Below are 24,408 nucleotides of genomic sequence, written 5' to 3' on the forward strand. Positions count from 1 at the left end.
CTCCACCAACAACAACGACAACGACAATGGCAACAACCAAGGAGAAGAAATGAAAGAATGACCTTCCTTCTATATACTTCAATAGCCAGGGAAAGTTCCGGAAGGAAATGGCCATATTATGTGAAGGATAAACATGGACTGCATAGATCATAGGGAAGAACAGGAATGGACTCAGGACTGAGAATTAATTAAAAACATTAAAAAATTATTCTTTAAAAAAAAAAGGGGGAGGAAGACATGGCAGGAAAGAGCTCAGGGTCCATCCCTGCTTGCTCTTGAGGAACCAACCACTCACAAGCGCCATGTTCTGAGCCTGTGGTACTGTGTTTGGGGATGAACACCCACAGTTTAGAACTGAAACACTTAATTTTACACCACATTGTTTCTGTTGATCCCAACTCTTCTGCGGCTTAGAACAATTTCTTCATGTTCAACAATGGTTTCTCTCCTCTGGTGAAACAAACTGGACATGTGAAAGGAGACGTGTGTTTGGAGGACAGAAGATCAAACCCAGAGCCTGAGGCATGCTGGGAAAACGCTCTACTACCAAGCTCCTCACCGAGCCCCACACAACCTCTGGATTCTTCAGGGTTTCTACCAACACACACAGGCATGAAGGAATCTGACACCACATGGAATCACTGCACGACATGTTTTCCTTAGCGGTTACCTTTCCTTGTTTTCTTCCATTCCTCTATAAATGCACTGATTCATTACTGTGAAGTTCCCTGTAGACGCAGTGTGCCAGGCCCAGATTTTCTTTCCTAAAAACAAAATGATCAAGGGAATGGATTACAATAAAGCACAAGGGCATATATGTATAAAAATGCCATAATGAAGCGTATGCCTTTAATCCCATCACTCTGGAGGTAGAGGCAGGTGGATCTCTGAGTTTGAGGCCAGCCTGGTCTACAGAGCAAGTTCTAGGACAGCCAGGGCTACACAGAGAAACCCCGTCCTGAAAAAACAATAACAACAACAAAAAAAAAAAAAAACAAAAAAAAAATACAAAAACAAAAAACCACACACACACACACACACACACACACACACACAAACTTAAATAATGAATTGAATAAGTAAAATGGTCATCATTTATACATACAAACAATTGGTGTATTTCAGTTATAAACACACCAAAAGGGCCACATTAGAATATGCCAAAGGCTACCCAGCTTCCCCCCAAATCCATCCTCCTTTCTTCCACAATCCTAGGTTGAGGATCCCTAAATCAAAATACCCAAACTCTAAAATGCTCCAAAATCTGAAACTTTCTGAGCCCCAACAAGACCCCACAAGTAAATAATTCTAGACCAGAAAACATTATCTTATTCACAAAATTAGTTTAAAATATTTATTGCATGAAGCTAATTTGGCGCTATGTGCATAAGGTATACATGAAAGATAAATCCCGTGTTTAGACTTGAGTCCCCTCTCCAAGATATCTCATTATAGATATGCAGATATTCCACAATTGGAAAAAACATGGAAACATCCTGGTTTCCGACAAGGGATAATGCATCTGAGTTCTCAGGGTCTGATTTCCCAGACATCCTTGTGGTATCTGCTCTGAGACTCTTGAGCAGGACACCTGGTACAGGATGAGAAGCATGTATGACATCTAAAGTGATCACAAAACGACTCCTGAGACTGGTAAAGGCCCCCTAAATGCACATGATGCCCACATGGAAGATCCAAGTTCAAGTACTCAGGAGTGACAGAGGCAAATAGAGACAAAGGAAGAGCCAAAGAGAATAGTCAGGGACCCAAGGCGCTTTGTAGGGTCCCTTCTCTTCTTCACTGTAGGAGCATCTGCCCCATAGCGAGCATGAGCCATACTCCTAGGTTCCTGGTTCAGCTGTGGCTGCTGCATTCCTCACCAAAAAAGCTGTGGTTAACATCAGAAGACAGATTCCCTTCATAGGCATGCCTCCACCATTTCGTTTGGTGTTACATCCAAAAAAAAAAAAAAAAAAAAGAGCAGTTTCCACTCTAGAAAGTTATTCTCAGGGAGAATGTGTTGACTTCCAACCCAGTGGCTCCAAACAGAGATCGAGGGTGATTCTAGCCACCCATGGTTGGTTAAGCTGCTGCTATGTGTACACCAAGCACAGCTGCTCCAACCGTCTGGACCACTGAGCCAAGGGCCTGCTTGGCAGGGTCTCTGGCCTATCGTTCTCCATCTGCTCCACGTGGGTTTGGCCTTCTCCCAGGCTACAGCACTATCTGGGTAACTCCGATCCAGGTGAGAAGGAAGGACCAGATTCCTAGGATGCCTGCCCCCACCCAGAAAAATGGGAGAAAGCCAGTGTTAGGGAGATTCTCCAGTCCCTGCCTCTCCAACGCTGTTCCTTCATTTAACTTGCAGAGATTCAGCTCTGAGATATTTTTAGCATCTGGGTCCCTGTCTAGGGCCACTGATCTGGCTTCCATCAGAGCTAACTTCATCAGCTGCCGTGTCTGCATTTGGGGGGGGGGGGGGCGGGAATAAGGAGCGCGTAAAGATGTGGATCCTAGGAAAGGAGAGGGAAGAGAAGTGAGCTTGAGCAGAGAGTCCTGGGGTGCCTTGGCAGCGCAGCTGTAAAACAGGAGGGAAGTATCAACAGCCCGTATCTGGGTCACTGTGTGTCTAGGATCGTCTCAGCCCACCTTGATCCAGCCCGGAAGCCAAGACTGCTCAGTCCCAAGCTCCTCTGCAGGCAGCATAGTTACCGCAGCACGGGACCCTGTCCCTCATCCCCAGCGAGTAGACAAGAGTACTCTCCTCACAATTCCCGCCCTCAAGGACCTATGAGAGGGCACCTGGGAGGAGTGGCTAGCTTAATTTAGGATTGCAGAAAGTGTTGTTGCTCTGAGGGTCTCATGTTATTAAGCTGGCTCCCAACATACTTTGTAGCTCACAGAACCATGAACTTCTGAACCTCTGGTCCTCAATTCCCAAGTGTCCATATTACAAGTACACACCAGCAAGCCATCTGGAAGTCATCACACTTCAACTGGAGCCTGAGGGTAGTGTAACAATTTCTGCCCCAGCACGGAGGGCTGTCAAGGACCAGGTTCTGACATGGAGGATGCCAGGGAATTCTCCCACCAGCCCTAGCAGGGAGGCTCTGCCACTGCCTCACCCTGGGAATCAGGGAACAGGGAGCTGGGGAGGTTGCTCAGTGGTAGAGGATGTACTTAGAGCCCATGAGATGAGCACTCCTGTCTCCCACCCTCCAAAAACCAAGAAACTGGTCATAGGGGGCTGGAGAGATGGCTCAGCAGTTAAGAGCACTGGCTGCTCTTCCAAAGGACCCGAGTTCAATTCCCATAATCCACATGGTGGTTCACAACTGTCTGTAACTCCAGTTCCAGGGGATCTGACATCCTCATACAGACACATATGCAGGCAAAACCCCAATGTACATTAAATAAATAAATGAAACTTAAAAAAAGAAGCTGGTCATAAAGAAGACCTAGAAATGGTCACCTAGACTATAGATAATAAATTACAAATAATGAGCAGACACATGACCTTAGGAGTCTGTAATCTTCACCACTGTATTATATTTATTGTATAGCTTGATCATGAATGAATGAATGAATGAATGGACACTAAGCCCGGAATTACCAATTCCTAAAAGGAACTTACTCCACACTTCACTTCATGCCATTGTTGGTAACGAACTCACCTACCACTGCCCAACTTTGCCTGTTTAAAGCAGCAACCTTGGGTCTCACAGGCACCCAATCCACAGCCCCTAGGGGAGCAAGGATCACAGACATTTACAGAGGATACCTGCAGAGCTCCAGGGGGCTGAGATCCGCTCCTGGGCACAGCATCACAGCATCTCATACTGAGCAGCTGACTCCACAGCCTGGGCTTTTCCCCACCACTCGCCTTGGTCAATGAGATTCATACAAAGATGAGATCAGTATTGTTCTAACTCTTCAGATGGAAAGGTCTGTGAGTTCATCAATTAGCCAGCCCAGCCACTTCCCTGGAAGAGGAATTCTCACTCTCCGGGTGAAGACTGGCATGGCCACACCCTCATTCCTCTCCTCAGCTGGTTGCAATCAGAACTTCCTGGCATTTTCTGAGCACTGACCTCCTGTGCATATGGAACCACTGTGTCCACTGGCCATGGGGTCCCGCTGTTTTGTTATTTAAGAGACCTTCTCCCAGAGGGCACAGAGTACTGGTGAGAAGGTAAAGCATCTCACATTATTGCTCTTGGGGCATCTCAGGAGACTGTGGCAATGTCTAGTTACTGTACATACACAGTACAAGATGTGCTCTAGAATTTTCCATCGCTGTTGCTACACAATCTAAATAACAAATGTATTCTTTAACATGGGTCAACAGGACTGTACTCCTTCTAGAAGCACTAGAAGAAATGTCTTTCTCTTGCATATTCTGGCTTCCAGAGGCTGCTCTGTACCCTCAGCTGAGTCTCTCTCCCCATCTTCAGAGCCAACAACGTGGGCTCTTCAGATTCCAGCACTCTCTCAGCTCTAATTGTCATATCTCTCATCTAATTGTCACACACATCAATGGACACTGCCTCCCCATGACTTCCCTCTGTCACTGGGACTGTATCTGTCCCTCTAGAATAATTCAGAACAATTTGCCCCTTGAGAAGACCCTTGCTAACATCTACAAAGTCCCTCTTGCCATTTAAGGTCACATAGTCTCAAATATTACAAGTGAGTGGGATTCATGTCTTACTAGGTCAAGGGCATCTCTTAGAGCAGTGGTTCTCAACTTTCCTAATGTTGCGATCTTTTAATACAGTTCCTCATGTTGTGGTGACCTCCAACCATAAAATTACTTTTGCTATTTCATAACTGTAATTTTGCTGTTATGAATCATAATGTAAATATCTGATATGCAAATGGTCTTATGGCGACCCCTGTGAAAGGGTCATTTGACCCCACGAAAGGGGTCATGACCCACAGGTTGAGAACTGCTGTTTTAGAGGCTCTTATATAACCGACCATAAGCCCCAACCTGGACCCTACAAAAGATTCATCAAGAAACCGATGAGTGATGTGTAACAACACAAGACAACACCACCTGTACTTTTCAGGAAGGTGGAGATGCTCAAAACTATGACAACCTCTTGGCCATCAGGTCTGAGGTCGGAGGAATAGACAATGTCTGGAAGACGGCACAAGATGGCTTTGGGAACTCTGGCAAACACGTTCCTTTCTCTTTTCTGTGTATTTTGCTTTGGGTTTTTTGAGACAGGGTCTCACTCTGTAGCCCACACTGGACTGGAACTCACTATGTAGACCAGACTGAGCTTGGACTCACAGCAATCCTCCTGCCCCACACTCCCAAGCTCTTGGTTACAGTGGTACACACTTGGAACTTAGCCCTTGAGAGGCTGAGGCAGCAGGACCGTGAGTTCTTGGCCAGTGGGCCTGTGTGTAGGAAGACCTTGTCTCCAAAACGGGAGGAAAGGGAAAAGGGAGAAAGAAAAAAAAAACCAAAAACGCCATGCAATCTGTTTCTAGAGCCCACTTGGCTTCGTAAACACACAGGAACAAATCAAGACTCTTCCTCAGTGTGATCTCTTCATTTTCACAGCTTAGGAAGGGACCACGCCCTCCAGAGAGACTTGCAAAGCTCCTGGGTCCTCTGCTGTGCGCTTCGTAAAAACTTATCAGCAACCAACAGTCAGGGTTTGTCCTCGGGCCGTTATTGCAGAGTGGGGAGAGAACTGGATACATTTCTCCTGTTGTCTACCCACCTCAGGCCTAGCGCCAAAGTCAGAGATAAAGACTGACTGGACGGTTTGGCCTGAGACCACAAGGTCTCAAGCCACCTGCCCCAGATGACCTCACCTCCCAACAGCCAAGAAGGATGACCCAGGGCCCTTGGCTAAAAGCAAGGTCACATCCCTCAAGGACAGCTATGGACACTAAACTGCAGCAGAGATAACACATTATACTCATGGCTGTCCATCACAGACTCAGCACACAGTGGCCAGCAATGCTGGTGATAGGCTTAAACTTACGCGTTCTCTTCCATCCATCAAGACCTGCTCACAGCTAGTTACCAAACCCAACCCTGGGCCACAGGGACCCAGCGGTGCAACTGTGGCAGTTCGGTATTCTATCCAAGTATCCACTGGCCATCTTTGGCTCTCCCACAATGGTCTGGAGCGTCTCCATGGATACACACACACACAAAAATGCTTATGTTCCAGGAACACAGAGACTGCTGAGGATGTGAGGAGACAATCACCAACAACCCCAGCCATCAGCAGGGCACTGAGTTGATAAAGACAGCCCGGTACAGAGTACCATGTAGTTGCTGAAACGACAATACCGATTTAGATGCCTCTTCACGGGATGTGACGATCGATGTGACACAGAGGAAGGCCTTAAGCAAAGCCTGTTGCTTTGGGTGCAGTGGAGCCAACGCACGCCAGCCTCACGGTGCAGACAGACACGGGGTGTCTCCTTTCAGCCATGCTCAGTCAGGCCAGGCTGGTGCCTTGAAACTAGCCATGGTGGGAATTCAAGCCACAGAAACCAGAGTACTCTGTAGATCATGGCTCCCCTTCTTCCACCTGTCCCCCAAAGCTGGCTATCCCGAACACGCACTGTGTGTATGCCAATGTCGTGTTTAAGACTCAGAAGGAACAGATCCTCGGGCCTGGGGACGTAGCTCGATGGTAGAGGGCTGCCATGTCATGAGCGCAGTGCCCAGAACTGAGCGGGGAGGGAGGAGACAGACGATGCCAAAGCTGTTTTCACTTTTTAAAAAGGCGTGGCGTGGGCATACATGTGTGGTACGCATGCATGTTTTTGTGTGTGCGTGTACATGCTTGCATGCATACATATGTGTATGCATGTGTGTGGTGTCCAGAGGTTGATGCTGCGTGTCTTCCTTGATTGTTTTCACATTGTATAGGAAGACAAGATCTCGGCTGGGCAGGTGGCGCACACCTTTAATCCCAGCATTCGGGAGGCGGAGGCAGGTGGATCTCTGAGTTCTAGGCCAGCCTGGTCTACAGAGCGAGTTCTAGGACAGCCGAGGCTACACAGAGAAACCCTGTCTCAACAAACAAAATTAAAAAGACAGGATCTCTCACTTGAACCCAGATCTTGCTGCTTCAGCTAGTCTGGCCAATTGCTCCAGGAATCCTCTGTCTCTGTCTGTCTCCCTAGTGCTGGGACAACAGGTAGGCTGCCACACCCACCCAGAATTTACAAGGTTCTTACACTTGTGAGGAAATTACCTTGCCCATTGAGACATCTCCCTGCCCCAAAGCTTTTTTTTTTTTTTTTTTTTTTTTTTTGAGACAGGGTTTCCTTGTATAACATCCCTGGTCCATGAACTCACTATGCAGAACAAGGTGGCCTCGAACTCAAGAGATCTGCCTGCCTCTGTCTCCTGAGTGCTGGGATTAAAGGTGTGGGCCATCATGTCAGGCTACTGCAACCATTTTAATAGCTGCCCTCCGAGATGGAACACAGGGCACGGAACTGACTGGAAGTGACGGCAGGCCTCAGTATCCCTAATGATTTTTAGGATCCTTTAAATTATTTTCCAAGGTTTTGTTTTGTTTTTAAAAGCATTGACCAGCTTGGTGTGGTGGCATACACCAGCAATTCGCAAGTAAAGGCAGGAGGATTACAAATTCAAAGCCAACCTGAGTTACACAGTGAGACCCGGCCTCAAAAAAAAAAAAAAAACCAAGGATATAGCTCTTGCTTGGTATGTGTAAGGGTCTGAGTTCCACCGTCAGTCCCAGAAGAGGCACTGAGCATCCCAGCACAACGTGGCACAGCAGTTATGAAGGGATCTACCGGGAGAAGGTGAAGAAGACTTCAGTCACAGACGGCTCCTCAGAGAGGTGCGGTGCGTGTGAGACTTTGACAGGCACATAAGAGCCTGGAAGGCCAAGCCGGGGCCACTCTGGGGCAGAGGATAAACTCACCCACTCCCGTCCCCCGTGAGCCTCCCCAGAGTGCCTGAAGAGTGGTACCTCCTCCCTCACGCTCGGGCGTGTTCTTCCCTCACCCTAATCCCACCAGTGTGAGCCCGGGTCTCCTCACCTGCACTGGGGTTTGCGGGCACCCTGACTATGCACACCTTGATGAGTACCAAGCTTGGTGAACAGATGGGAAATATCCAAGAACTGTGTGCTCTCCCCTCTAACGGAGGATGCCACACACCTGCTACAGCCGGAAAAAAAAAACAAAAACAAACAAACAAAAAAAAAAAGCCACCCTGGTGGAAATTCGACCGCCCCAGAATCACAAGAAAAGAAGTAAATGAGGTAAAATGTACAGGACCCCTAGGCCCATAAGTTGCCACCCCCTCAGAGAGAGAAGAGAGCTGCAGATACAAGGGCCTGGGGCACTGATTTCTACACACGGTGTCAAGATGCTGCAATACTGAAACAGATCCAGAGCTATTATCACACATGCTCTAGCAGGTATTTCCAACTCAGCTCTGCCAGGCAGCCTCAGGGCTCTGCTTGGAGTTTAGTTATGCACAGAGACCGAGGGACAGTCCCAGTTCTCTCTGGGTGTGTGAAGGCTGGCTCTTCAGGCCCGGCTTCCATCGTACACTTGTTTATAGAGGCTTGGGGTGGAGATCTGGTCAGTCCTCTCAAGTGAAAGGAGTCAATCCCAGATCCCAGGGCAGGAGGGCTTGGAGAGGAGCCACCAGTGATTCACCCCTGCTGGTCTCCAGGCTGCCCTTCCCTAGTCTGAAAGGTGCTTCACAGTTTTACCCAGGGCATCTCATCTCCCACACGCTTTACTTGAGAAAGTTCCTGTTCTATAAAATAATCCCATGACTGCTGGATAGCTCAGCTGGTAAAGGCGCTTGCTACCAAACCAGATGACCTTGAGTTTAATCCCGGGGGTGCCATGGTGGAAGGACAGCCAGCTCCCACAGGTTGTCTTCCCATCGCCACATGCATGCCATGGAACACACGCACACATGGGCATACACACACACACATATACACACACACACACACACACACACACACGCACACACACACGTGCGCTCTAAATAAACAATGTAATTTTAAAGATTAGGTAATTCCAGGGCTAGAACTGTCGGTCAGTCATAAAGCTATTTGTCCTTAGCACGTGCAAAGTCCTCTTGGTTTAATTCTGAGCACCCTGAAAAAAAAAGAAAATGAAAAACCAGCAAACCAGCATGGTGGCAAACTGCTGTAGCTGTTCTAGCTGCTGAGGGAGGATGATCATATGAACCAAGAAATTCAAGACCAGCCTGGGCAATCTAGTGAGACCCCACCCCGCAACTCTAAAATAAGCAAGCAAATAAATAGTTTTAATGTAAAATGTAGAAAAGCCTTGAATTACATCAAGCCATTGCTGCCTGCCCGATTCTCTCAAGGTTCCTCGCGCGCTGTCCTTAGTGGACATTCAGTGCATTTTTCTTAATGGACAGAAACTATGCTGATGACTTGTAAATCCACGGGAGACCCAAAGGTGGGAGGAAGTGGGTTACTCAGGTAAGTCAAAGCAGGTCTAGAGTTTCCCATCCCAGGCTGACGGTCATGAGGGGGGCACTCCCATGACAAGACCATTTGAGGGAGGGGACACAGGCTGCCCAGGGACCTGAGAACCACTGTCATTGCTACCCTCTTCCACACCACCACTGGCCAATGGTGCCGGGCCTTCTCCTGTGCCAGGTACCTGCTGAGGCTTCCGATGCTCCATCCTACTGGACCCTCTCAGCAGCGTGCATGGCAGAGACTCATCTCCTCACAGATGAGGACAACCGAGGAACCAGTGACAGGAAGAACCAACGCATCACTCTGAAAGCCAAGTACACTTGTCCCCTGTAACCAAAGTCCCAAACAGGAAGAAAGGAACCCTCAATGGCTACGCAAAATGATCCTTGAATGGTCTCATGCTCGTTTTTCAAATGGAAGCTTTAGAACTGGATCCTCTGACAAGGCAGTTTCCTGACCTGATCCTTCGTCCACCAGGACATCTACTGAAATGAGCGTCATAGAGCTGACACACCCCACTCAGCTCAAGGATGATAGCCTGGTTTACCTCCTCACCGAACATTATATGCAAGGGTAAATGCACACGGGCAGCATCCCTTGAGCAAAAAACGACTTTAAAATGCCCAAACAGGTGAGCACTCTAGAAACATTGTTTTGTTTAGTTTTTAGAGACAAGGTTTCTCTGTGTAGCCCTGGCTGTCCTGGAATTTGCTCTGTAGAGCAGACTGACCTCAAACTCAGAGATCTGCCTGCCTCTGCCTCCCAAGTGCTGGGATTAAAGTCATGTGCCACCACCGCCTAGCTTAGAATATTATTCTATGCCTCTATTCCCAGAGAGCCACTTGGAAACAAACACAAAAGTCAATGGATTCTAGGGAGTTCTAGTTAAACAGCATGAACAACCAAGACTCACCCAGGATGAGCACCCCTCGCATGAAGTCACACAAAAGGCCAATGGGATACACACTGCAGCCCTCACCTTTCAGAGAAAGAAACAGGCTGTGGCCTGTGCAGAGTGACCAAGCTCTGGCAGCTGTAACTGGACAGTGCAGATGGGATGGCCAAACCTCCCAAACCTCCGGCAGTCCATAGGTTCTGACAGCTGAGCACCCACAGCCTGAGTCTCCTATAAAGAAACCCTCTGGCTACATCCCAATGCCATCCTTGAACTCTGACCCTCAAATGTCAGCTAAGAAAGACCATGCTAAGGGGAGGAGCAACTGCATCCCTCTACACTGCCAGTCACGTTCTGAATTTAGTGGGAAATCCTACGGAGTCCAAAATTACCCTGGGAATCCCCGTGGGAAGGTGCTGAGGCAGGTGGCTATACCCGCAGTGTCAAATTACATCAGCCATCAGAATGAGAAGATAACAGAAACCAGGTGTGGAGGCTGAGGCAGGAGGATTCCAGACCAACCTGGCTATCTTAGGTGTCACAATATTCACATGAGGAGAAGGAAAAAAGGAAGCAGAAGCGGGGTGGGGGTGGGGGGCGCACAGGAGGAGGACACCTGAGCCCTGTGCTTTGCTAGGGTATGAGTTGTCCTCCATGGCATCCCTCCCAAGGGACTGGCAAGGAGAAGGAGACTACAGGCCAAAGCAAACTGGGGGATAGTAAAAGGGAAAGGGAAGGGCGGCAACATAGGCCTCTAATTTTCAGGCGCATACACAGGACTGCCCCATATTAGCTGGGGCACTGGGGATGGGGGTGCCCAGCTTAAGGAACCTCATTATCTACCTTTCCAAAACAGATCTCATTAAGTAGAATAATGGGACTAAATGGGTTGTTCCTGTCTTTTCCCTTCAAGCTTCTTCTTTAGTTTGCATAAATTAGCTACCAGAGGACCATGAGCCCATGCAAAAGGACTCTAAGAACGTGCTACCAGAATCCCAGGATGACATGGTTTTATGACTTAAAAGTTACTAAAACGTCTATACCATAAATGCTTTCATAATCTAAACTATCAATGGAGGCCTTGGGTTCTAAAGTTGGACATCTACGATAATTTTACTTCTGCCACTTAGCAGCTATGAGACCTTGGAAAGGATTTTTCTGGGCCTCAGTTTCTCCAACCACAAAAGGGCACTACAATGGAATCAAATCTGTGGGAATTTTGTGGGGATTTAAGGAAGCAAGAGCCCACCACAGTGCCTCACCTAGGGTTAGGGTCCCTTCCTCCTTACAGAACAAATATCAGAAGCTTGATGGAGGTTCATGGATGACCAAGTTCCGTCTCCTACATGTCAGGGAAGGGACCTTTCCTGCACGGAGCAAGGCAGGGCAGCTGGTTGACTAAAGGGCCCGGGCAACAGACCCAGCAGCTTTTCCAAGCTTCGAGGCTGTGCCCACAGGAGGGAGAGAAGACGGCAGATAAAAATACCTCATGAGGAAACATTACAGACCCACCCAGAAGGCAAGACTGTACAAGCATGGAGATCTCAGGAAGCTGAAAACCAGCATCCCAGCCAGCCAGCAAGTAACCCTCCACGGACCTTTGAGTACTTCACCTCCTGGGTTGCTGGAGGTACACCAGGCCTCCAGCTCTTCCCAGAAGCCCTTCCTGCCTCCCTGTCCCTGCATTACAAGCCCTCCCATCTCCCCTGACTCTGGGCTCCCAGACCTAGATCAGCTTTGCAAGACACCCTCCAGAGTCCCAGATCCCCAAATATACAATTCACAGAAGGAGTAACAGGGAGGGAAGAGCGCCGTGGAGCTCTCGGGTCCAGCGTCAGCCCTGTTGTGCTAACTGCCAGCCCTTGCCCTGCTGTCAGGGGTCTCAGCGGGGAGGAGCTTCCCCCAGCACAATGGGCTCTCCTCTCTTGGCAGATATACACAGATATGTGATACCACGCCCTCCGCAGAACCCACTGAAAACGTTCAGGACCCTTCCATTGGGTTATAGTCATTCCTTTGTGCCCAGCCAAGGACAGGCAGTAGAAATAAAGAGATGCTTCTGGAGGCAAAGCCTGACGCTTGAGCCCCACGCTCTGCTAAGATAGGAAGGGGAAGACTTAGGGCTGAGGCATGGGAAGACCTGTCCTTCCTTCCAAAAGACTGGCAGGGAGAAGGAGACTGCAAGCCAGGGCAAACTTGGGGACGAGGACACCAAGCTTTTGGGGTGTCAGCTGTGATAAAGATACTTACCCTGGGGTTGTTACTGGTGATGGGAGAGAGACACGAGAGATCAGGACAACCCAGGCTGTTTGATCCCTGCCATCACCCAGAAGCCTCACCTGGTGACCTGGCACCAAGAAACCGACCTCACCCAGCCTGGTAGGACATGCCAGGGCATGTGGCTTGAGGATAAGAGCCCTGCATTTCCATGACAGTCACAGGATGTCAGAGTCAGCGTTCAGAGCCTACATGACCGGGCACAGAATCACGGGGACATAAGCCGAGACGCACGCTTCAGAGCAGCTAGGACCTTTTCGATCAGACCTGTCTGCCCTTCTTAGTCCCCCGCCCCAGGCATGGAGGCACTTGCTGGGTTTATCTGTGGGAGGCCCAAGGACCCACAATAGTTGGTTCATCCGGCCCTGGTTGGGTGGGCAGAGCTCCCTGCCCTCCACCAGTTGCGCACAGTTATGAGCTGCTGGGCTCACGGGGGAACTTCTCAGAAATACAGGTGCCTGGGCTCGACTGCCGGGGATTTGAGTGCTGACCAGAGAACCGGGAAGCCGATGCCTTTGGCGGCGATTCCAGTGTAGAGGCCAGGTCTGAAGAAACAAGAGTAGCTTCACAGCTCGAGGGAGAGCAAGATTTGCACACACCCGACACCCGCCATGTGCGGCTCCTTGGCTGCTGGCACCTAAGTCCTACAAAGAGCGGCTAGGATGTGAGGGCCCACAAGTGCTGGGAAGGAGATTTGAACCCCGCAGCCTCATCGCCTGGTTCTTTCTGCCTTTACCTGCTGAGTTCCGGGCTCCTGAGAGCCACAACACCTCTGATCACTCAGACCCTGAATCCAGAGACCCGGGAGGTGTTTTAAGCTCTCCCATCTTAACTGTTAGTTCAATCTGGAACCAAGGCCTGATCCTTCCCCCTCTCTCCACCTTCTCCACCACTAACACCTTCTCCACTGTGGCCCACGGTATATGAAGTCTGAGCCTGCCAGCCTTGCTGCCCTGCAAAGGCTCCCCAGAGTTCTAAAGATACCAATTTCCCCTGCCAGCTTGCCTGGGGACCTTCCTGCAGGTTAATTCCTCTCTCTAAGTACTGTTCCCTCTCTTTCTCCACCTCCTCAGCCACAAAGTCCTCTGATCTCAGGCCCTTTGGCGACCTAACAGTTACATCTAGAGCCAAGCTAGGTCTGCTGTTTCCTGGGAAGGAAAGGCCACCGGGTAGAGGTGGCTCTGGCCTGTAACACAGGAGAAAAAGACTGAGGGCTGAGGCATGGGACCAGTTGGTGGTGGTCAAGGACATTGATGTTGGTGTTGTTAATTCCACCAACCAAGAATAAGACCACTACCAGAATTAAAAGCCAAATTTGAAGCAAGCTTTAGTTAAATACTAGTCAGGTGGATGGGCTCTGGCCAGGTTCATCTCTGGGTTCCAGAAAAATGGCCCTGAATCAGGGTTTACAGTGGCTTAAGTATTTCCCATCAGGTCCAATCAGGGGCAAGCACACATCCTGACGTATTTCCTGCCTGTGAACCTCCCGCCCACCTGTGATGAAGCACATCCGGTGCAGATGGGTCAAACAAACTTGTTTAGGGGAGTGAAAATATGTGGCTTGTTATCTCCCATAAACAACAGCCTCCAGCATTTCAGGAACTATTGGTCCTTGAGCAAGAGGCTTGCAGATCAGAGACATGTTTGTTTCACGGATCTCTTAGGCATAGTGATTAAAACTTAAAATGTAACTTTAGCTCTCCCAGTATGAGGTTCAAGTTTCACAGCTGGGGAGAGATCAGAGAGTCGTAGAGAGGCGGGGCAGACAGGCTAAGGCCAGACTAGAGAGGAAAAGCGGCAAATCTGGTAGCAAAGAGCATGAACATAGGCCCACGGGCCACACATAGCTATGGATAGCCATGGACCACACAATCAGCTGTGGGATCCAGGGAAACAAGGGAGTGACATCCTTATCTGTGCATGTCTTGGCCAGCAGGAAGGAAATGAAATGCTCCTGGGCTCACCAACGATTACCATCACTCAAGCCATTGTGAGTGGCTGGCAACAAATGCACTGTCACACACCATCGGTGGAAATGTCCATCTCACTCTCCTCTTTGAAAGGCAGCCTACCAATAACTGCCCAGATTTTAAGTACGTCTACACTTTGACGCAGAAGTTCCATGTCTGCCCAGGACAGTGACTGCAGCATCCTTTCAGGAGCAGAAGAAAGAAGTAGCAGAAATGACCACCTGGAGAATCGATCGTGGAAGACAGACCCACAGACTCCTCTTCCCGACCCTTTAACCTGGACACATTTCAGAATTCATAAGCGGTTGCATTTTGCAATGGTAACATGAAGTATAGTGTGTGTCCTACAATACTCCAGCAGGGCACATTCAGGTATGTAAATACTGCTGCTGCTAAGACCGTTTCTGCCTCATACATGAATTATCTATTAGCTCAGGTCATGTTGGATCATCAAGTGAATTTAAAACACACTTTTTAAAATACATTTTTCTTAATTTTATAACTATGGGAAAAACTAGAGAACTGAATAATTAAGATGCCAGGGAAGCTTCGCTGTGCCCGACAGAGGGCTATAAGACCCTGTCATACATGCTCACTGGGCCCATCAGGCTCTGTTCTCTTCACTTGTCCTATGTCTCTAAGCATCAGCACCCTTCAGTATCGTTGTCATGCCAACCAAAGGCAGTCTTCAAGTGCTTCAGGACAATCATCCCACTCAATGGACAGAGCAATAAGTATGAACTACCACAATCCTCACTTCATCCACATGTATCCTCCATCATCTAAGTGAGGTGTGCCTTCCCCTAGGCCACAAGACAACAACTGGTCCCTTATTCTCTTGCCTCCTTTCCTCATAGTTCACATTCCAGTCTTTGAGTCACAGGCCAGGCTTGAGAACCCAGACATTCCAACTCTAGGGTCTATCCTCTTGATGCCTACAGATCCTCATCTTTTCCAGGAAAAGTGGATTAGAACATTGGTGGAATATGGCAAGTCACAAGCTCATAGATAATGAAGCCTTTGGATCCACGACCAGGGCACAATTGCTATCCTGTAGCAGCTGGAATCACGGCACACAGGCCAGAAGGAGTGTGCCCCTTTCCTGTCAGAAAACACCTGCCAAGAGCATTGTGAGCACATGACCAGAGACCGCAAAAGTGCAAACATGGGCCTGACACCAGAGTCTGCTCAACCTGGGATCTGTCCCAGAAGATGGACAGGGCTGCCCCAGTCCATCTACATACCAGGCTTCAATTTGCTCAGTCTAGGGTGTAAAAGTACGGTCACAGGCACCAACCACCACCACCGCCTCCACTGGCCATCCATTCCCAGCTTGTATAAAGCTGTCTGCAAGATGATTCCCACCCCATCTAGGTTAGGTCGCCATAAGATACCTAAGGAGAATAAACTCTAAAAGCACCCCTTTAAACAGGTACAAAAACTGGGAAATGCCCCCTCTCCCCCATCTCCAGGTAAGATCCTGTCAGGGACCCATAGCAGTTAGTGCTCAGGACATGAGGACAAAGTGGGGAGAGTCGGAAGGGACACTCAGAAGCAATCTCTGATGCCTGCACCCAAGAGAGGGACAGGCACCATGGCAGGAAGCCACCATCTTTCCAGCCTGCCTTGCACTCTAGATGCAAGTTACACGCCTCCAGCCCTCCTCCAAAGACTCTACCAAAGGCTTCTATGAAACTTCCGTTCCAACACACACACACACACACACACACACACACACACACACACACACACACACCACTAAAGTAGCTTGTTACATGCCACAAGTTTTAGGTGTGCACTCAATAGCACTCTTAGAGGATTACATCCTCGTATAAACATCAATCAAATCATTGTAAGGGCTGCAGAGATGGCTCAGTCAGTAAAATGTTCCATATAAGCAAGATGATCTAAGTTCCATCCCTGAGGACCCACATAAAAGAGCCAACCATGGTGGTTGCACCTGTAATCCCAGCACTGAAGAGGTGGGAACAGGAGGGTCTCTAGGGTTGCTGATCAGCACGTCTATCTGAATTGGCAAGCTCTAGGTTCGGCCAGAGACCTTATCTCAAAAACTAACAATTAGATGGAGAGAGATTGAGGAAGACACTCAGTGTCAACCCCTGGTCACCTCAAGCATGCACACACAAAAATCAAAATATGAAACATTATCAGCCTTTAGAAAGAATGCTTCTTTCTCTATGTCCATCCCGAATAATGACACATCCAAAGTAACCACTGCCTTACTTCTGAGGGTGGTTAGTGTTGCTTGACTGAAATGTGGATTTGTACAGCATGGACCCTGCTCCTGGCTTCACGCACTCAGCACTATGTCGGGAGTTTTATCCCTGGTAGTGAGTGTAATAATTGCTTCTTTCTCATTGCTGAGTGTATTCTGCTCTATATATACCACATTCTGTCTACGTAGCCATGGATAGGCATTTGGACTGTTTCTATCTGAGGTCAATTATTTTTGTTTTGTTTTGTTTTCAAGACGGTTTCCCTGTGTAGGCCTGGCAGTCCTAGAACTGGCTCTGTAGACCAGGCTGGCCTTGAACTCACAGAGATCTGCCTGCCTCTGCCTCCCAAGTGCTGGGATTAAAGGTGTGTGCCACCACCGCCCAGCTTGGGGTCAATTATTAATAAAACTGCTGTGCGCAGTGGTGTAAAAGTCTTTTGGTGCCCTCCTGCGCTGATTTCTCTTGGGGTCATATCCAGAAGAGGAGTAGCTGCAGTATAGGCCAGCATATGTTTCTCTTGGGCAGATGTTTTCAATACAATTTTCCAAAGTGGTTTTAGCCAGCTCCCTCGCTGAGCGTCTAAGCTACACCTTGGTGTGGGTTTGTATCAGGTTAGTCATTCTGCTGGCTACTCAGTGCTGCCTACTGTGGTGAGACCATCTGCTGACCGAGGAGATAAGGCTCCGCCCATGTTTGTTGATTGATCATTTGGACATCTTTGCTAATAATACTTGATCAGGCCATTTTTTTTCATTAGGTTATTTCTTATTTGTTCACAGCAGTTCTTTATCTAGTCTGGATATGAATTCTTTGTTTGGTGTGTTTATTTCAAATCTCCTCCCAGACTACCACTTACCCTTTTACTCGCACTGTTGTCTTATTTGTTTGTTTTTGTTTGTTTTTGAGGCAGCATCTCACTATGCAGCTCTGGCTATCAGGGAATTCACTATGTAAACCAGACTGGCCTTGAACTCACAGAGATCTGCCTGCCTGCTGGGATTAAAGGTGTGTGCCACCAGTCCAGCCTTACTGCTGGCTTTTAATGAGGAGTTCTTTGCTTTTATTTGGTGCTGGGGATGGAACATAGGAGGGGTTTGTTCCCTAACTAACAAGGGCTAAGCATGTGCTCTTCCACCAAGTTACATTCCCAAACCCTAGAGTTCCTGACTTTCATGAAGCCTCATTAATACCTTTCTCTTTATGGTAGTACCTTTTGTATAGTGTTGAAGGTATCTGTTTCTATGGAGTCATGGGTGTAGGTTAGTGCAAGAGTGCATGCTTAGCATTGCAAGCCCTGGGTTCAATCCCCAGAAACCCTGAAATAAAACCAAAGCTATTCGTGCCCCATCAAATTCCACATGGATATTCTCCAGGATCTTCCAGAAGCTTCACTGATTTGCCTTTCACACTTAGAACCTGTGCTAGTTGGTATTCACTGTCAACCTGTCACAACCTAGAACTGCCTGGAAAGACTATCTTCATGAGGAATTACCTAGATCAGTTTGGCCACAGGCTTGTCTGTGGGAGACTACCTTTATGACTAACTGGATGTTGGAAGACCCAGCCCGCTGTGGGTGACACTATTTCCTAGGCTGGGCTCTAAACTGTATAGGAGTAAAGGAAGCTGGGAATCAAGCAAGGTTCCTTCAACTGTGGATATGATTATTTAGTTCCTGCCTTGACTACCCAATAATAATCAACTGTAACCTGGAATGTAAACCGAATAAATCCATTCTCCTCTAAGTTACTTCTGGTCAGCGTATTTTTATCACATCAAAAGAAACAGAAGTAGAATGGAAAGTGAACCCTCTTGGATGATTTGTGTGTATAGCATAGACAAAAATCATAGGAGTAGCTTTTTGAGTTATACTTTTAGGGTAAAGTTCTATTAGCCATGACCACAAACCATGTACCCAGAAAGGTCAATCTCTGTGTTGCTCTGTCCCACCCCAGGCCCCACACAACACAGTTTCTCTCACATCCTACACCTTTATCTGAACCATTTAGAGGCACCTGACTCCAACTTGTCCCTTAACCCAACAGACTTCAGATATATATACACCTGTTGTTGAGAATATTTTGTGACACAAACTACATACAAAGCATTCATATTTTATACAAAGTTTCTACCACTTCCCATGAGTTCATTTTGATAACTGTACCCGGGTCGATATCCCATTAAAATGCAAAATGAAGGAGAAGGGGGAAATGCCCAGGCACGGAGCAGGACTATGCACCAGGCAATACAAGATGGCTCCTGACTAATGAATACCCTATGCACCTCTCTGGGTGGAGAATTGGGAGGAGGGGCACAGGAAGGAGTAAACAAAGCCTTAAATCACCATGCTCACAACCTGCTGAAGAGACCACTGAAAAGCAGAGGTAGAGACCAGGTATGGTGGTGCATATAATCCCGGCACTCAGGAGGCAGAAAAAGAGGACACCATGAGTCTGAGGCCAGCCTGGGCTACATGGTACACCACTGGGGCCCAGCACTGAGCATGAGCCAGAGCTGGCCTTAACTTAAAGGATGGGGCATTCTGTCACACAGAAGCCCAGGAAGGAGAGGGACATGTTTGGAACTTCCATGAGTCCAGAAGACATGTCATGGAGCAGAGGACCTTCCCAGTGGTGGTAAGAAAAAGTATAGCTTTTTTCTAAGCAAAAGCAAAAGGCACTGGAGTCTAGAATTCAGATTCTACACCATGCAGCACAAAAGTCCAGTATGAGACTGTAGGCAACAGTCTCCCTTGAGGTCCCTCCCATCACACCACAGGCTCAACCTGGGTAGGGACCAAAAGGACCTCTGGCCAGAACGGCAGGAGTCAACAGGCACACACCCCCACTACTCCTCTGTTTTCCTCTACAGTCCTAAACTTAACCCCAGGCCCTCATTCCACCGACCCGGGCGGTGGTCCTTCTTATATCCTGTTGCAGCCTGGCTAGAAGGGTCTACACTACAGACACTGCGCCTCTTCCTAGGACTTTCCACACTTCCCAGCTGTAATTTCACTCACACTCATGTGATTATGTGATTAATATCTGTTTCCTGAATGAGGCTACTGACGCCAGTAGGGCCAAGTCTGAGACAGCGCCTTCCCAGCACCTAGCACAGGACCTTGCCTTCACTATGTGATTTATATATATATTTTATATATATATATTTTCCAAGTATAAAAGTTCAAATACATGAAAGTAAAGAGTATAATATATCCTATGTACAGAACATCATACATTTTCAGTGAGCAACTCATTCCTAATTTTTTTTAAATAATTTATTTAACTTTTATTTTATGTGCATTGGTGTGAAGGTGTCAGATCCCCTGGAACTGGAGTTACAGACAGTTGTAAGCTGCCAGGTGAGTGCTGGGAATTGAACCCAGGTCCTCTAGGAAGAGCAGCCAGTGCTCTTAACCACTGAGCCATCTCTCCAGCCTCCCTAATTGTTTTTAAATTTACATTTATACTGTGTGTGTGTGTGTGTGTGTGTGTGTGTGTGTGTGTGTGTGTGTGTGTAAGTCAGAGGATAACCTACAGGGGGTCAGTTCTTTTCCATCACCACGTGGGTCCCAGAAATTGAACTCGGATCCTCGGACTTTGCAGTAGACGTCTTTACCCACTGAGCCATCTTGTCGGTCTCGCTCCAAATCACATCACTTCTTCCGCCCAGGAGATGCTGCTCCTGCTGTCACACATCACTCAGTACGTACCTTCGGATTGAGTGAATGAATGAATGACTCCTACCATAAACACACAATGGGTGCTCAGAGTTCTCACTAATTTTATTATTAATATTAAAGGAGGGAAATGAGGAAGGAAGGACCACAAAAATGGGTCGGTCGTTTTTTTGCCATCAGGTAATCAACTTGGATAAAATTGTAGGGGACAAGATTAAGACTACTGACGCCAGGCATGGTGGCACACGTCTTTAATTCCAGCACTCAGGAGGCAGAGGCAGGCAGATCTCTATAAGTTCGAGGCCAGCCTGGTCTACAAAGCAAGTTCCAAGACAGCCAAGGCTACATAGAGCAACCCTGTCTTGAAAAGCCAGGAGAAAAAAAAAAATTAAGACTATTGACTAAAACAAATTTCCTTTGCTCCACATTTATGGGGCTTTAACACTTCAGGCCTGGTTTCATGGCCACATTCATCAAGAAAGGACTGTACGACAAGGGAGGTTCCTTATTTCCCATAACCTCTTTCAAATAAAAATCCTGGAGGAGGGAATTTCCTCTCATAAACCAATCTGGCCTTTTACAGGCAGAACACAAGGACTGTCATGGAAGTGTGGGTCATGGCTCGCGTCCTCAGTGTAAACGACACTGCACCTATTTTATGCCTGTATCCTCACAACCATGTGCTGTGGGATGGTCTGTATGTCAAATGTGTTGCTGATTGGTCAATAAATAAATCACTGATTGGCCCGTGGCCAGGCAGGAAGTATAGGTGGGAGAAGGAGGAAAATAGGCAGGGAAGTGGAAGGCTGGGTGAGGGAGACACTGCCAGTCGCCATCAGGATAAGGAAGATGTAAAGTACCGGTAAGCCACAAGCCACGTGGCAAGGTATAGATTAATAAAAATGGATTAATTTAAGCTGTAAGAACAGTTAACAAGAAGCCTGCCACGGCCATACAGTTTGTAAGCAATATAAGTCTCTGTGTTTATTTGATCGGGTTTGAGCGGCTTGGGACTGGCGGGTGAGAGAGATTTGCCCTGACTGTGGGCCAGGCAGGAAAACTCTAACAACAACCATGGTTCACAGAGTGGGGCCCTTCTGCAGTGCATTTCCCACTTACATAAACTGTCCCTCTCTGGGATACCCCAGGCTGGAACACAAAGAGCAACACTTGGTACCTACAAGCATGAAAACTACCCTGGGATGCTGACCCACACCCAAGCCCAAGGCCACTCTTCTCATTGTGAAATACTACTACCTGTGTTTCCTAACTCTTTTCACAGTGCAAGGAGAAAATGTTCATGTCTCTATAAGCCTGGGACCTAGAGCTAAATCACATTGTGGAGTCTCTCCTTCCACGTGTGTGTGCGCGCGCGCGAGGACAAGTTCAGGCTCCCGAGGTGGTGACGGTGAGATGTGGGCCTGACACCTGTACAGCCCGAGGCAAGCTGCTCCACCCCCAGAAAACCATTTCCTCTTCTGAGAAGGAGGGGTTGCTGAGGTTTCCCTAAATGACGGAAAGGTTTGCAACAGACTAGAGAGCCTCAGGCCGGGAAGGTTCTAGCGACCCAAGTGCAGCTAGTTCTGTGGTCAAAACCAATCTGGATACGTGCTCCATCGCGGAGGGACGGCCTGCCCAGAAAGTGGGGTGAATTTCTCCACTCCACAGGGGAAACCAACATGAGTGAAGGCCAGGAGGAAGCAGCAGTGGCCTCTGAGTCATCACACCGCCCCTCCCTGCTCTACCCCTTTGTTCCACAGGAGGTGAGCTGTGACTCACATGGACTCCAGTCCTGGGCTGCACCCATCTGACCCAGTCCAGCGGCCCTGCCCAGAGTCGCTAAGGAAACATGGGAACATCCTCCTCCTCCCCCAGCACTGACCCCCCTGAGGGGATGCTGCTCTGTAGCTCAAGATCTCCCTGCAGCACCAGATACAGGGGAACCTTGGGGTCCTGTGAGTTCACATCACCTTACCTCCACTGCCACCCATCACCATTATCACCATTACCACCACCACCATCACTACCTCTACCACCACCACCACCACCATCATCACTATCTGCACCACCACTATCACTACCTCCACCACCACCTCCATCACTACCTCTACCACCACCACTATCATCACCATTACCACCACCACCACCACTACCACATCTCCACCATCATCACCGTTACCACCACCACCACCAACAACAACAACAACAACAACAACAACTCTTTTCTGGTCTATGCATGCCTTTTCACTGTGTGCTCCAAAGTTATTTACCTATAATCTACAAAGGAGGGGAAAAAAAACAAAAATAACTCCAGGAATATCTCTGTGGTATTCACACCAACTCTCCTTTGGCTTGATTTTTATCGTGTCTTGGTTACTTTTCTATTGCTGTGATAAAACATCATGACCAAGGCAACTTCTGAAATAAACTATTTAAATAGGCTTACAGTTCCAGAGAGTTAAGAGTCAGTCCATAATGGCAGAGTGAAGGTATGGTGCAGGAACAGCCAGTTCACACCCTGCACCACATCATGAGGTGGAGAGCACACTGGGAACAGCATGAGTCTTTTGAAACCCCCAAGTCCAACCCCAGTGACACACCTCCTCCAACAAGGCCACACTTTCTAATCCTTCCCAAACAGTTCCACAGACTGGGGACCAAGTATTCAAACATATGAGCCTATGGGGGCCATTCTCATACAATGCAACAGTGTTGTACAGCCATGATATCCATCCTTCCAGACATTTTCATCATCCCAGACAGAAATTCTGTGTCTATTAGGCAAGTACTCCCCATATTCCCCTCATCTCCCACAATCCCTGGTAACCCCCACTGTTCTGTCTCTGAACTAGTCTACTTCTTGGTACCTCCTAAGTAGAATCACACATCATCTGTCCCTTTCTGCCTGGCTTATTGTACTCAGCACCTTGTCCTCAGGACTTATCCATTTGTAGCAGGTGTCTGACTCTCATTCTGTAAGGCTGATTAATATTCTGTTGTAGTCCATAGCATGCTTTGTTCATTTATCCAACAACAGACCCTTGGAATGTTGCTACATCTTGGCTGATGTGAATGTGATTGTGACTGGACCTCTTTGAACCACGGCTTTCAACTCTTCTGGGTGGAAGCCCACTAAGTGGGTTTGCCGGACCCCGTGGAAAGTCCATGCTCGGCCTCTGCCATGCTAAAAGGACTCACACCAGGGGAAAAATAACAGCTGGTGCTCAATGAGCTGTTTTCCTCTATGTGTCTCACCTGCTAGAAAGACATTCGTCAACTCATGCATTCCTCTCTTAGTTTGCTCTTCTCTTTCTGAGCCCACTCCAACCACATCAGCCTCAGATGAATCCCTCAGAACCTGCGCTCCACCCCTCACTGCCTCCAGCTCTCCTCAATCATCATACGTAGGGAGAAGAGTATGTCTGACAAGGAACACAAATGCAAAGACCCGGAGGTGTCCACCTGAGGAGCTGCATTGAGGCTGATGTGGCTGGAACAGGAAGAGCAAACCAAGATTCTAACTGAAGAAGAAATGCAGGCCAATCACACGGGTTTGGTGGCCATGTTAGGGCTTTGGCATGTGTGAGCTACTGGAGCATTCTGAGTGGAGACCTCCCAAGTCTTGAGAAAGATTCCTTAGGCTATTTGTAAAGAACCAGCTGAAAAAAGGTAAGGACATAGGCCAGGAGACCCGTAGATAGACCAGCAGTGACCAGATGAGAGGAATGGCCTGTATAAGGCGGCAGAGCACAGGCAGTGAGCAGCAGCCACAGTCTGGGTATATCTGAAAGTAAGTATGAATGTGAATGAGCCGAGCGTCACAGTGACACTTCGGGTTTCAGGCCTGAGCAACCA

The 24,408-nt window shown here is 48.2% G+C and overlaps 1 protein-coding gene across 1 annotated transcript in view; it reads right to left on the reverse strand.

The window, feature by feature from the left end:
• Arhgef3 (Rho guanine nucleotide exchange factor 3) overlaps nucleotides 1–24,408 on the reverse strand; it is a 283,566-nt gene that overhangs the window by 244,882 nt on the left and 14,276 nt on the right. Inside the window, exon 2 of the mRNA XM_052733814.1 lies at nucleotides 671–764. Within this exon, the coding sequence (XP_052589774.1) occupies nucleotides 671–714 (44 nt within the window). The 5' untranslated portion in view covers nucleotides 715–764. The remainder of the gene's footprint in view (nucleotides 1–670; nucleotides 765–24,408) is intronic.

This window comes from Peromyscus californicus, unplaced genomic scaffold, assembly GCF_007827085.1.
Source record: "Peromyscus californicus insignis strain IS unplaced genomic scaffold, ASM782708v3 Scaffold_12__1_contigs__length_115047231, whole genome shotgun sequence".
Classification (NCBI taxonomy): domain Eukaryota; kingdom Metazoa; phylum Chordata; class Mammalia; order Rodentia; family Cricetidae; genus Peromyscus; species Peromyscus californicus.